The sequence below is a fragment of the Melopsittacus undulatus genome, chromosome 3 (assembly GCF_012275295.1).
Source record: "Melopsittacus undulatus isolate bMelUnd1 chromosome 3, bMelUnd1.mat.Z, whole genome shotgun sequence".
NCBI classification, from domain to species: domain Eukaryota; kingdom Metazoa; phylum Chordata; class Aves; order Psittaciformes; family Psittaculidae; genus Melopsittacus; species Melopsittacus undulatus.
This window is the reverse complement of record NC_047529.1, coordinates 97,340,820-97,355,904: the sequence shown is the minus strand read 5'-3', so window position 1 is coordinate 97,355,904 and position 15,085 is coordinate 97,340,820. Positions and strand designations below refer to the sequence as shown.

The 15,085-nt window shown below is 36.2% G+C and overlaps 1 protein-coding gene across 4 annotated transcripts in view; it reads left to right on the top strand.

Annotated features, from left to right (window-relative positions):
* Positions 1-15,085, top strand: part of STRN (striatin) — a 67,615-nt gene that overhangs the window by 26,782 nt on the left and 25,748 nt on the right. For all 4 annotated transcript variants that reach the window (XM_034060304.1, XM_031054785.2, XM_031054784.2 and 1 more), the window contains exons 5-7: positions 358-522; positions 11,401-11,536; positions 13,401-13,536. In XM_034060304.1, the coding sequence (XP_033916195.1) occupies positions 358-522; positions 11,401-11,536; positions 13,401-13,536 (437 nt within the window). The remainder of the gene's footprint in view (positions 1-357; positions 523-11,400; positions 11,537-13,400; positions 13,537-15,085) is intronic.

Below are 15,085 nucleotides of genomic sequence, written 5' to 3'. Positions count from 1 at the left end.
CCATGTTGTACATGTGATAATTTTTATAAGCCAATTGTAAATATATTAATAGAAAGTGCTTTTCCCCACCCATTTTAGTAGATGAATGAATAACGTATTGTATAACCTCTGACTGCTAGGCTCTTTGATTATTTTTGTGTTTGTGGGATTTTTTTTTTCTCAGTGACTGTAGAGGCTGGTACTGCAAGAGGCGATCCCTCTGCAGCTGGTACAGGACGATTTATAAGCATGTTTCATTAGCACAGCACCGTACTTTGCTTAGCAAAAGGGTTGAAGATGAGTTTAGGGAGAAGTTTTCATTTACTGTCTTGAATAAGAGATGTGCATAGAAGATTAGCTTGAGTTCTGTTCCTACAGATACCTACAAGAAGTGGGCTACACCGACACGATATTGGATGTAAAGTCAAAACGAGTACGAGCTTTATTGGGCCTCTCAAGTGATGCTTCAGAGAAGGAAAACAGAAATCAAGAGCCAATGGTAAATGGCACAGAGGGCCAGATAAAAGAAAACGCAATGATTGGGTAAGCATCAAGATGACATTGTTATCTTCCTGTATAAATGACTTAATGGTGCAGAACAAATTTTTGTTTCCTGAGAAGATTTCAGGATTTTTTCCTTAGTTGGAGATTAGAGCAATTCTAGCTAATTTTATTACATTAAGCAATAAGCATGGAAATCACTCTGGATTCACAGCTTAAAAGCACCGTAAGTTGGTTTTGGCTTTTTATTTTTATTTTTTTTTTCAGTTGGAAGGCAACACAAAGTCAAATCAAGCCTCCTTTGAGATATGATTGCTAAGTGCTTAAATGTCCGCATTGTTTCAGGTTAATCACGTATTTTTGTTGCTGCAGACTTTAATGTATCAATTACAGGCTTTGCTCTTCTGGTCATCATAAAGTATATGTGTTATAGGATTTTCCTGATCAGGTCTGAAAAAGTCACATGTTACATTCTGATTCCTGTTTTTTTTATTTTCCCCTAATGCACATAAGCATGTAAATATGATCAAAAGGTAAGGTACTCATTTTGGTCTTTCAGTATTTCTAATACTATGACAAGTTAGTCAAGGAGAGTAAAAGCTTGTTATGCATACTTTTGCTTGTAAGTAATATTGAAAACATAAGAAGCTTTTTTCCATTTTATTCTCATTTTCATGTGGATTAAAAAAAAAAGTAAGTTAAATCTGAAACTGAACTGTACAGGCTTCAGGAAAACAGTCTGTTCTTGTTTCAGATACTGCAAAACTTGGAAATTAATAAAAATGAGTTTATCTCCACAGTACATGAGGTAGCTGTTCCCAGTAGTTTTGAGCTGCATCAGCAAGCACAGATTTCATCAAAGATTCTCCCTCTTTTCCCTCCTTTTCTTTTTTCCTTTTCCATACTGATGTGACAAAATTCAAGACCTCTGTTTTCTAAGGTCTGATGCTGGTACATGACACATTCTGGCTTTTAGAAACCGTTTGTAAAATTTCATTATACCCAGCAGATAGCTGCAGCAACTTCAGGCCAACAAGTTACATAAGGGCAGAGGTTCATTGTTATGTAATTAAATTCAGTGCTGTGAGGTGGAAAATTTGAACACCCGCAAGCTACTAAAATACATTGTGCCCCTACGTAGCTGACAAGCCATGTCATTTATGTACAGCAGCTTTATTTTTGAAGAGCAAGGAATGTTTGATGTATTACAGGAACGATTTTAGTTCGATTTCTGGTGAAAGGGTTGCTTCTTCTCAGGGGAGAGTGGGTAAATAAAGCTTTTACACTTTAAAGTTTATTTAAATGTCTTCAGTTTTGAAATGAGGTAGTTATTTGATAGATGAAATGGTTGGACTGCAGTTTTGGATGCATTTGCATTTCTTTCCTATCTCCTTGCTTTCTGGGTAGATCTGAGATTTAACACTAGTCTGCCCTATGGCTGAGGATATTCACTGATGGAGAAAAACAGCTTCCCTTCTATTGTGGCTCTGCAAGCTTGTCAGCTGCAAGGTTGGTCAGGCTGCATGCTTAGAGAAACTCTTTAATCTCACTTGTGATGCATAAGATGACAGACAGTGTTAGAAAGCTTAGGGGAACATTTTGATACATGTGTGAAAAGTGACTCCAGGGTTTTACAGTGGAAGAATTTTCCAGGGATCTCATTCACTTGTGAAGATTGATGTGACTATGGTGATTTTGAGTTTGTGCAGGTCTGCTGAGATCTCCCTCACTGAGAGGAAGAAGTTGGGATTTTACTAAAATTCCTTGGTCAACCTCCGTACTAGCTTTCAATACTGTGATTCTTCTGGCTGTTTCAAGTACACTTTCAGACCACTTATTTTAGTTTTCCATGCAGAAAGCGTTCTGTGGCTTTCTTCCTGGCAGAGAGTCCCTGTTGTTTAACATGTATTTCATCTTGTGCTACTAGGTACTGTAAAATGCTACACCTCACGGTTTCCATGGCACTTGGCACTGTTCATCTCCTCCCACCTGCATCATCAGTTGTTTCAGATTTCGAAGTGCAGCTTTATGGCAGATGGAATATCAGAAATGAGATGAGATGTTGTTCTCATATAGCTCATGCTTACCTGTTACCTGCCTCATCTGTTGTCAGCATTAAACGTGTGTAGAACAGGGTGTTTTTTAAAGAGTTTTAGCATTGAATGTGTGACTAAAATTTAAGGCACATGGATGTTGCTCCTGATCCCAATTGGAATTCTTACTGGGTGTGGAAAACTTAATTTGATGCTTTTCTACCTGGTTGGCAGAACTGAGAAAAATTTAAGTGGCTCAGCTAAATTCTACGTCACAGCTGAGGTAGAGGCACTCTTTGCAGGGACCTTACCAGTGTTGGACTGCTTATGGGGAAGGCAAAAAGATTGGTAGTTCTTTTATCAATCTCTTGTTATTCCTAGTGTGAATGTAAAGTGAGAAGAGGACTGTGGCCACACCAAGCCTGTATGGTTGGAAGGAGTGCGATGAATAAGTGCCTGCAGTTTGGTAGTGGTAGAAGAGGAAAGTTACAGTGAGAGGTTGGAAGAGCAAGAAACCAACCAAAGCCTTAGTGCAGTCCCAGGAAATTTAAAGACATGTATATTTGCCAGAACCACCAGACACTGAGAGAGCTGCAAATTAAAATGCAGATAGAAGATGCTCTGTGGCTGTATGTAGCTGAATGGGTACAGTGAAATTCTTTGTAGAATGCTTTGCTGTCACCATAGAAGACTGTTAACTGCTCAAGCCAATGCAATTTGGTAAATTTTGTGGTTCAAGACATTTAATGAGCATAGATGCCAAATGTCTGCTAGCAAGTCTGAGGCTAATGGTCAACCTGAAGATGCTTTAGTTACATTTAAAGAGCAGAGTGCTGGAGAAAATGTAGTGCATGGAAACAAATCGAGTCTAAAGAAGAATACCTCTGTTAAAGTGAGAAAATGCAGCTCTTGGAACGTTTCAGTTGTTTGATGTCAGAAAAGCTGCATAATACTGTGGAACCAGATGAGATTCAGATTGAAGCAGAGTATGGCGATTGAATGAAGAGAAACCTTATGGGTGAGAAACAGTGAAGACAAATCAGTAAGAATTTATAACGAATGCGGGTGAATGTGATGAAGATAACACACAATAGAGGAGAAAATGGCACAGTGAAAACCAGAAGGAGTATGGATACAATGGCATGTTTCAGGAACAGGAAACTGAAAGGCACACTTAGCTTTAAATTTTCTTAAAGATTTTTCCATATAGTAATGTAAACTGCAGAAAGGACAGGTTGGCTAAACTGCCTTCTGTACAACTGAACATGCGTGATAAATCCCAAAGAAAGTAAAAAAAAAAAAAGGTTTTGATGCTTTTATGCTGCTGTATGGTTACCTCTCTTAGAGGAGAGAGGAGGTAATGGAAACAGGAAAAACTTCCCTTATGTTTTGACTGTTGTCTGTTGGTAATCAACCAGTAGTTTCTCAGTGAAATGAAAGTGCTGGAGAACAAGAGAAATTGGTACTGAGAGAAATTCCAATAAGAACAGAAAAGCTGCTGTACTTCACAACAGTCTGATTTTAGCATGGTTTTTTGTATAAGCTCGTTAATCTGTGTATAGTGTTGGTGCTGCTGCTTAGCCTTCTTCAGCAATACCTCGAATCTACCTCTCATTGCACTTTTGACAACAGCAGGCACTTTGTTGTAAGGATAAGCCCTGGCACTTTTTCTGACTCCAGGGATGAGTGAAGTGTGTACTTTGTGGTGGGTAGGGAGGCTGTTCCTCCTCTGCTCAGCTCACTGTGTCTTTTACAAATTTTTATGACTTGTTACACCAGTTATATCATCCTGCCTGTTATACCAGTACAGCAGATACTGTAGCGCAAACACTCAAGAAAATAATATTTATTTGCAGCAGAAATTGTGACTTGAATTCTGATAGGCTCCAGTTATTTTAGGAAATTGACATCCGATCCTTCATGTCTCTCAGCTTAATTTTGTATGTCTTAGAAGGTTGCAGTTACAACACAGAACTGCCCCTACGTCTTCGGGTTTTTTTAATTCTTTTGGTACAGTAATGAACAAACTGCTGTTGTCTGAAAGTTTTTTAAAGCCAAGTCAGTTTCTCTTCTTACTATTAGGTGAAGTAGCCTTAGTCTTTATGTGTAACTACCTGCTACATCTGTGGCCAAACCTGTATTCTTACATTGCCTATTTATTTGCTAATGTACAGATCCTCTTGAAAACTTTAGCACTCAAGACATCCTGTGGATTTTGAATGCACCCTGCAAGATTTTGATTCCATAAATGAAATGTTGCTATGATAACCTGAGATAGACATAGTCCTGTTCCCAGTTATTTCACGGATTTTAAAAGGGAATCTGTTCTCAGTTTCTTCAATCAGCTCACTTGCATTACAAAAGATAAGTACCACTTGGCATGACTGGACTCAAAAATACATACTAAAATAATAACTATAATAATGGTTGAAATACTTAACACCTGCAGTGTTAAGTGCAGGGGAGTGGGTGCTTTCCCCCAACAAACTGAAAGAGAAATGAAAGCTACCTGCAAATGTCACTTGTAGCCTTGAAAACATGAGAGTATTTAAGTATCTTCAGTTCACTTATTACCTCATTTTTTTTAATGGCTTTATCTTACTGACTGAAACCTAAACAGTCAAATTAGTTTACTTTCTTAAAGGTGTGTATTTGGATACCATTTGATATGAGTGGAAGCAAACAGAATAAAGAAATAGAACTAGAAAGGAACAAGGGTATACCAAGCATATGTGTATATGTACACGCATATGTATGGATGTGTGTGTATATAGATAAAACACTATAAGTACATTATCTGAGTTCTTGCTAAGGGTTTGATCATTAGAACTATGTTTAAATTGCCAATAGGACCTTTTTTTAAAAAAGTAGTCCTGATATATCAGTCTCTCTCTGAAACTGATGTAATGTCGTTTTCATTCTATCGAACCACATATGGCTTCCACTGCCTGTACTTTACTTGGGCAAAAAGGCATCAAAACTCAACAGTTCAGCAAATCCAGAGACCTTTCCAAAGACTAAGATTAGACATTCTGAAAACCTTACCTTCATGATGTGCAACAAATCATTACAACTGGCACTTCAGTGAATTGAATAACTTTTTTGCATCTCTACATTCTATTAACACTGACCCATGCAATGAAAATGCCACATACTGGCTGATGAATGTTGTGTGTTGACTAGCTTATAAAATGGTTTATTTGGTAAAATATCTCTGAATTTAAAAACTTGAGGTAACATCTGCCATGAAAAATATTTCCAAAATTGTATGTGAGAATATAATAGTGAATTGCAAAAAGAAAAATTACCAAAATCTATTTGCCGTATTTCTTTTACTGGTTGGGTTGGGTTTTTTTTACGCTTTTTTCCTGTTTGTCCCTGCTTCCACCTTGCAGTGACCTAGTAGGCATTACAAAGGTACCTGATTTAGGCCAGACCTGGATACTTCAAACAGATGCATTGAAGTGGGAGGAGGTGGAAAAGAAGATAAATTTGGGTTTTACGTGAAGAAAGTAGTACCAGTGGACCACTCTTTTAATTTCATTGGCACGGAGCTATGACTTTAAAGGCTGGAGGGATACTTCTTGGAAATGTCACAAAGAGTCATGGTACAGAAGGAATGGGAAGAAAGAGACAGAGGAGGTTTGCAGTGGGTGAGAGAGAAGCAAAGAGAGGGGTCGTGGATGGAGAAATACCTTATTAGAGGTTACTTCTTCAGACACTGAATTTATTTTTAATTTTTATTCTTTAAAAAGCTTGTTTATTTGACATCTAGCTATCTGACTAGATTTGGCAGGAGAAGTGGCCTTTCCTTTTTAGATTACATTCCTTCATGATTCCAATTTATATCCAAACCATTTTGTAAGTGTTGCTTACCAGTTGTAGTATGTATTGCACTGTTTCTTGCATTGTGTGCTGTGAATTCATAACAGGTTTCCAAGGTTGTGACAAACTGTCTAGCCTGTCCCATGTTCCTTGTTTGTAAATTTTGCTGATTGCAAGTGTTCCATAGTTTTATAAATTATTAGTTTGACATTTTCTGTGCTGTGTTATGAAAGATTTTGCATGGTATGGAAGATGTAACAAACTGTTCTTAAAGACAGCCCTGATAGAAAGGAATACATTTGAATTTGCATGTATTTATTTATTTCATCCATTTTGAAAGAGCTCAACTAGCCACGTTGAAAAGACTGTGTTAAAACATGAAATAACTAGATTCTGTGAGGAGTTAATAAAACTTACGATCTTGCAGTAGAGCATTTTGACAGTAAGAAGAACTGAGCCAAAGAAAATGGTTCGAAAAAGAGACTGCTAGACTAGCTCTTTGAATGCTGGGTCATAACGGGCTTTTGTCTGTTACAGGCCCCCAGAAACATTTCTCAGCCTAAGCTGAATTTGTGGGGTTTTTTTTAGATTTACTGTGGTATTTTTTCTTGCTTCTGAATTTATCAATAAAATCTGGTTTTATTTAAGATAACTTTTGTATGCCTTGTATAAAACAAACGAACTAAAAACTCCTCTACTTTTTCATCTGGGGAAGTGAGTAGGACTGAGGTAATATGGCCTTGTGGCTGGGCTGTTCGTGGGAACAATCTGTTCCATGACCACAGACCCACAAGAATTGTTATCAACAAAGATACTATTGCGTTGATTACAAAGAGAGTATGTGTCTGTAATGTGGCTTTAGTGTAAGTTAAATCTGACTTTGCAATATGAAACATTCTGAATGGTGCTGGGAGCAGGAAAGGTATGATCAGTGTGCTGGTTTAGTTTCCACGTAACATCTTCACCTTTCCCTTAGGTTATGGTTTCTACTTTTCACTCAGTAAGAAACAGGATTTGTGTTAAGATCCTGAATATTCAGTGTTGAGGGCAAAACGAATACTATACGTTCTGTAAGGCTGCGAGTAATGTGATGTCAGGGCCTGCTAGATTTTTACATGAAATAGTTGTCTTGAGCTGTGTCACTGTAGGGCAGAAATAGTACATGTGGAATATCCATAAATCATATTTCTTAGATTTCATAGAAAGATACTATTATTTGGTTTAGTCTTGAGGGGCAAGGGGTTCAGACAAATCTGAACTGAACAGCTTGTAAATACAAGTTGGGATGAGATGATGGGATTTTCAGTGGCAACTTCTCCTGAAGAGAAAAACAGTGTTGTGATTTCAGGTGTATGTTGCTTTAAGGGGGGTAAGTACTTCAGTTACCAGCCCATTTGTAACAAGAATTTTCCATGTTAAGCAGCAAGAAGTATCAGGCAGTCTCTCTGCCCCAAAACCTTTGCTGTCTCATTGAATAACACTACTGGAGAGGAGGATATAATGTAGAGTTAACAGTACCTGATAGAAGATGTTATATTGGTTAAATTAACTATTTATTTATTTATTTACTAACTTACTTATTAAGGTTCACTTAGGAATTGGTGAGTCAACTGGGATGAACCCTCAGGGAAAAGAAGGCAAGGTTAGGTGCTGGGGAGAAAACCATGCAAGTGTGCTGTGGTTGCAGGGTACAATTGAGGAAGGAGTAGTGGGAAGGAGAGGCAGGACAAGCAGCTGAGGAGCACAAGGTTGAGAAAGTCCTGCCAATATCTGGTTACTGTATGCACTCTGCTTTGGCAGCTTCTGTAGCTGCTCCTGCTGTCTGGTTTTTTTGGCTTGTTCTTCCCTAGCAGTTTTTCTTTAGACAGTATGGCTGCAGAAGAAGGGAAAAGCAACGCCTAAATTCTTGCACTTTGAAAATTATGTTCTCCCTTAACACATTTTGATCTAGAAAACCCAGTAAAGAGGAATCATCCTTTCTGAGACCTTTGTGGTTATGGCTTTTTTTTTTTTATGAGACCTTTGTGGGTTGTTTTTTTTTTTTGTCTCCCTTTATTTGCAGAAGGTCCTGAACCTTGCTGTAGTCTTGCTTCGCTCATGTCTATAATACTAATTAGTGTATTAGCGTATCTAATGCTAATTCATGTATTAGTCCTTGCCTTGGGAGCTCCATTCTATTGTTTTCACCCATTAATATTTTAAGAAGTATTCTAGACTACAGAAGCCCTGGAAATGTTGAGTTGTGTGTCTTTTTCTAAAATGGGATTTAAAGTGATTTATCTACACTACCTCTGAGTATTTTTTTGCCACTTCTGCTTTATGTTGCTTTATCAATGATCCCATAAAGAGAAACAAACTGAACAGATGGAAAATAATTAAACAGGCAAGCTTCAAATTGCCATCAAAGTACATGATATAAATTAGCTAAGGCCAGACATTTTCTTGGATAAATGTTATAGTATTCCTAAGTGTTTATGCTTTCAGTAATATTTAAATGTGTTATGTTTATGTGCTGCTAAAGGATGCTAAAATATAGAGTTATTTTTTATTTGGCTGCTAAAATTTGTTGAGCTACAGTATAACAAATCAACCTGTCTGTCAGCTTGAAGCTTTTTTTCCCTGTAGAACTTTCAAATATTCTAAATATTCTGCACTTCTGTTTACTTTTTTGGGTTCTTTTGAATTCTTTCTTGGATGTTCTGCTGTAGTACAGATAGTCTCTTGTGGTACTGTGCTGACTTTGTACATTTTTGTACTATGCAGGAGTTTTGAAATACATGATAAACTACTGTATTTTCCAATGCCTGAGATGCTTTCTACCACACCTCCTGTGTAAATGGAAATATACAATTATATATATATATCCTACTGTCTCAAGTGTGCAATAATTAATGAGACAGTTGAATTCAGATCAGGTACTTAAAGTTTTAACATTGTCTTTCGGTAGTCACTTTGAACCTCAGTGTGAGTGGACCTGATTTAAAGTCAGATGAGTACAGAACCAATCCTAGGTGTGAATTACTGCATATACTGTACCTGTAAAAGGGTATCTGTCTCTTTAAAGCCAGTTCTGTTGATTAACATTTTATATTCTGTTTGTTACTATTTCATACATTGCTGTTTACTGTAGGATGTCTGATAGTTGCTATTGTAGATTAGCAGCTGTGATGTTTTTACATGGTAGATTTTTGCATGGCGAAATACAGAGGAAAAAAAACAGTGTTTTAGTCACCTAAAAGTTGACCAGAAAACAAAATTTGCTGAAAATCAAGAAGTTAGTCAAGTGAAGCACATTACAAATTTTGTCTTGCCAAGATTTTTGTGTTGGAACAGCATAAAAAGAGTACCATATGATTTCTGTGAAAATGTACATTATTGCTTCAGATTCATGAGGTATTGTAGTCTCCCAAGGTAGTGATTACTTAAGGAAAAATTACTATTACAGACTGCTTTCAGATTTGGCATAGAAACAAGAGGGTCAAAATACTGCAGGAAGCATGTTTGGGATTGTTCTTATTTAAGATAAAATAGGGAAAAGTAGAAGGAATATTCTTAGTAAAACCAGTTACCATAAAAACATACCGTACAACACAGTATATTCTGGGGCTGTGTATGTGAAATTTCTAATGGCAAGTGAAATCTTTATTGGTATTTTTTGGCAGAAAAGATGAGTAAATGAGAAAAGGGTAGAATAGCAAATCCTCTTAATGAGATGCAGACATACTGGGGCTATCAAGAAGCCACTCCTGCTAATTGTCATGTAAGCATAGAAGTACCTGAATAGAGACTGTGTAAAGAAGAAAATATGTTGCTTATCATGCCTTATTACCCATCAGAGCTTTTGCCCTTAGATGTTCTCTGCAATAAACCTTTGAAAAGTGTTATGAAGAAACACTGGGATAAGCAGGTGATGGATAATCAGACGTTTACACTGCAGGGAGTTTAAAAGGCCATACTATATAGGCTTGTTAGTTAATTGAACCTTTTGAAATGTGTCAGCAAAAACAAAATGTAGCATTAGCAGCGCACTTGCTGATCATAAGGGTGACTGTACAAGACAATTTAGAGCGACAACTCTGAAAAGGAAGAGAGACTTCTATTGTTTCAGTGGTTGTGAAAATCAAGATGACGTGCATTTAGTGATGAACTATGAAAAACAGACTACTGATTAAAGGTAAGAAAAACAATAAAAGCTTGCCTTTACTGCTGTAAAGCCATATAAAAAATGGACAAGGTTTTACTGGAAGTAACCATTGTAATTCAAACTGAATAATTTTGTTCACCACTTCATCTTTGAGGGACTGATGGAGAAGTGTGTCTTCTGCATTGAAAATATGGTACCTGGTATTCATCATAGGATTGCTTTAATTGTACTTTCATCAGAGTTTTAATAATGGTTAAAGTCCTGCTTCTTGTATTCTTCCTCTTCAGTTGTTAGTCTAACAACCCTTACACTTCCCATTCAGAGGCACTGCCTGAATTTGTGCCAGTGCAGACATAATTTACCCAGTCTTCATCCGTTTCCTTATTTGTTTAATCCTAACATCTACGTAAATGTTAGTTAGTCATCAGTGATATTTTCCCATTATATTGTTTTATAGTGGCAGATTTACCGTGTCTGAAAAGTTATGCATTGTTAGAGCTACAGTTTGATGTTTCCCAGCCACATGAGGAACATCACATCCCAGCAGCAAAGTTTTCCTCTGCCCTGAAGTATATATGGGAGGCCAACTTAGTAGCTGTAACATATGTCCTTGTTGCTGAGGCTTTCAGTATTAGAAGGTATATCAATATTGAAGTTGCTTTTGGGGCACATACAAGATGAATCTTGCTTTAAAATGCTTTCCACATTAAAAAAAAAAAAAGAGTGTCTGCTTTGGAAATTGCAGTTGGATGAAAAATAATAGTTTGGGGTTTTTTTTAATCCATAAACATTTTTAACTATAGACTCATTTTAGTGCTATGTGTTGTTAGACATCATAATACAGAACAGACTAGTAATTGCAAATGTTACTGTTACAATTTCTTTTGATTTATGATGGTGGTTGTTGTTGTTGTTTAGGAAACCTGAATTGACTGACTCTGCCTCTCTGCTAGAGACCTTCAAGTTTCTTGAAAATGCAGCTGCAGACTTTAGTGATGAAGAAGATGAAGATGATATTGAAGGAAGAGAGAAAACAATCATTGATACTGCAACAGTGAGTGGAAAAAATAATTGAAAAAGTTACGAAGAACAGAAAAAGTGAGATTAATGAGATGCCTATATGCAAAGTATTTGACTGTGTATGTACACGTGCAAATCATTAATGCATCTTTATGATGGTCTCTCCAAGCATGTGTGCGTAAGAGGGATTAGGTATGCATTTCTGCATTTGTGCATACAACTTAAGCTTTGCTATCTTTATTGCTGTTTCAGTGACAGATTAATTTTTTAAAAATTCTCTTCCTACTATTCCATATTGCCTAATATGTTTTATATATATTGGATACATTTTTTAAGATAGCAGGTGTCCTTTTTTACAATTTTCAGCTAAGTTTGAAGGTAGTGTTTGTAACATTGCATGTCAAAAATGCATTGTTTCTTGAATATTTGTATAAATGTAGTGACATCTGAAATAACTTGTAGAAACTTATCCTTATAGGTTGCAGAACCAAAATATCACTGAAGTAAAATATAAAGAAATATTTTTCTTTAAATAGTTTGTGGAAGGAAGAAAATGTATAACTGGAAAAATTCTATCATGCAGTTAATAAACTTTTTTGTTTGTTTATTCAGTCAAATACCTGAAACTCCCTCTTGAGCTATACTTTGCTATACAATTTGGTCATTATTCAGTGTGTTCTGTTTCTTAGCAATTGAAATTTGGAGTTCAGATGGGTGTGATTGTTTCTATGATGAGTTTTAAGAATGAACACTTAAAAAAAACCTCATCAGTTTTAAAGAGGTTTTGAAGAAAATTTTTGTAAACTTGTTCCTATCATCCATGGGCTGTGAACTAATGTCTGAGACTCTTCTGTACAATCATCTGTAACAGAGTGTGTTTAATAAGTCTGCTGAAGGAATGAAGCTTGAAGTTTAGAATTCCTTCAGGTTTTGAAATGGGTTCATTGTATTTAGTGGAAACAGTCATTCATCTTCACGATTTATGCGATGTTGGTCTACGTATTGAAGTCTTTACAGACTGACCCTTAGCAAGGTTCCAAGTCAAAATATTGTGGTGAATGTAATTCTTTTTGTCTGTATAAGTAAAATTTATGCTACAGATTTCATGTATCATAACTGTAAAGCATCTAGTCCATTTTGGTTATTGAGAGAAAACTAAATTTATTGCAGAACGCATATAGTGAGGTCCTTCATTAATATGTGTATTTAGTTTTTTGCCAAAATGTGATAATTTTTTAAAAGCTAGCTTACTTTTGAATTTGAAAGGGAATTGCAGTTTAAACAGGGAGGTATCATGTTCAAATACCCATAATATCTGAGGAGGTATCCAGAATGGATGGATTTTGCCAGGTCTGAGCAAATGAAGTCTTGTCAGTTGTGTTGTGGTTTGTTGGATATGGGGTTTGTTTTTTTTTCCCTAAATTTGTTTTTTGGTCTAAATGTAGAGTGGTTTCAGAGGTGAGAGGTAAGGTGGCAATTTTCAGAGAAGCAGAGTGAGTTTGGCTTTGGTGCGGTCCTTTCTACAGCATTCTGGGGGGTTTGTCTGTGGGTTTTGTGAGTTTTTTTGTTGGTTTTGTTGTTTGTGTTTTTTTTTTTTAATTTGTATTAAGAATGTTTGTACTTTTCTGGTATTAAAATAGTAGTGGTGTAGGTCAGTGTAGATTCATTATGAATTGTTTTGTCACAAGAAGAAAGATCTACAGAAAAAGATTCATTTTGACTTAAAGTTTGAACAAAGCTTGAATACTGATTCCAGATTTGCTTATTAATATGTACTTTTCTGCTTCTTCAACATCTTCTTCTTAGGATTTTGCATAGAAGACAAGACAGTACTGCTCACTATAAAGGTGTATGTGTAATGTAACTCACTTTTTTTATTCTCCATTCTGACCTTTCAGATTGTAAGGAAAAGAGTGCTATCAGACAGCAGTGAAGACAGAGATACAGAAGAAGCTTTGAAAGAGTTTGACTTTTTAGTTACCTCAGATGAAGGTGATGGGGAATCGAGAAGTTCAGGAGATGGAACAGACTGGGGTAAGGAAATGTAATAGGTTGTACGAGGTGTAGAAGGAGGGGAAAAAAATGTGCTAAGAATACTTGGGTTTGATTGAGGTCTCTGTCACGATCACAGCTTCTTTTGAGTATTCCTACAGTAAATAATTGGCAGACTGAAGTCCTCTTGACATAATGTTCTCCTTTTTATGTATAGTGCTTTAATATAAGGATTCTTCAGGGGTTATATTTTTTGTCATTGTCTTCTTCCTTTAATAATAAGGCAGATAGAATTTGAATTTTATGAGTGGAATTAATGTGTTTTTCCAGTGACCCATGCTAATGAAGGGCTCTGATAAAGCTGTATTTTACAATTGCAACATGAAAGCTAGTTTGTCTTTGCTTTGTCCCACTTTGATACAGAGAGTAATGTGAGTCATAAATACTGAATTCTGTACTTTCATTGTGTATTAGCAATTTGGGCAATACGTACTACTCAGTTCCAAATTTTTTTTCACAGTCTACGAGAATAATATAATAGAGAAAGAGTGACATTTCATAAACTGTTCTCTGTCCCTTGAGGTTCATGTCCTGCAGGACAGAATGCCAGCATGCTTTAGTTTGACATTATTATTATGCATAAATATACTGCATAGGGAAAGGAAGAAGGAAGCAAACTAGTTAAATATCTTGATGGGGAGTTATTTTCTCCTTAAGCTGCTCTGGAAGGTTTTAAGAGTAAGTGGACACAGAGGGAGCTGTGGAAGGTGAATGGGAAATAATTTATCTTTATAATGGAACTGCAACATTGGCAGACAAGCCATTGTAGCTGTGTTCTCACATGAGCCAACAGCTCTGAGATGCTGTATTTTGCTGAACCATGTTTAACTCCTGGTTGGACTCCAAATTACTGTAAAGTATGGTGTAGTCTCTGCTTAAGGGGATGTGTCCCACTATAGTTATATACAGCAGTCAGTATTCTGTTCACCAAACAAATATAGAATGTTATTCTCTTTTACAAAAAACAAATTTATTAGGCTGTTCAGTATTTTCTTCAATATTAAAATTTTATCCATCTACACTTAGTACGTGTAGCTGTTGTGTCGCTGAAGTTAGTATGCCAACAGGAACTTTTTTTTCTCAAATTCACACTTCTGGTTTATTTTTACTTTCATTGATGACAGCTGAGTACAAATAAGCAAAAGTCTAATGTTAAAAATAAATTTTCACAGAAAGTAGTAATCTAATTTCTAGAAATATTAAGGGATTTTTTGAATTATAGATGTCCATGTTTTTCAGTTACTTGTTTCACAACCTGTCTTTTATGGTAACTGCATATGAGAGTAAGCTTCTTCAAGGAGCTGCCATTATGAATCACATTAATTTGATTTAAGCAAAACTGTTAAATGTAGCATATAACAATGATGTTGTAAAAAGAGGATAGAAGCAAACAAAGGAAGTCCTTCCTTTGTTTTGTATCCGAAGCCTTACTCATCAGTTACAGTAATCTGTTGAACCCATTTGGCTTAAAAGGTCCTCAGAACTGTTCATATTAGTTCAGGATCCACTTGTGAAGTTGTACAGAACCTGT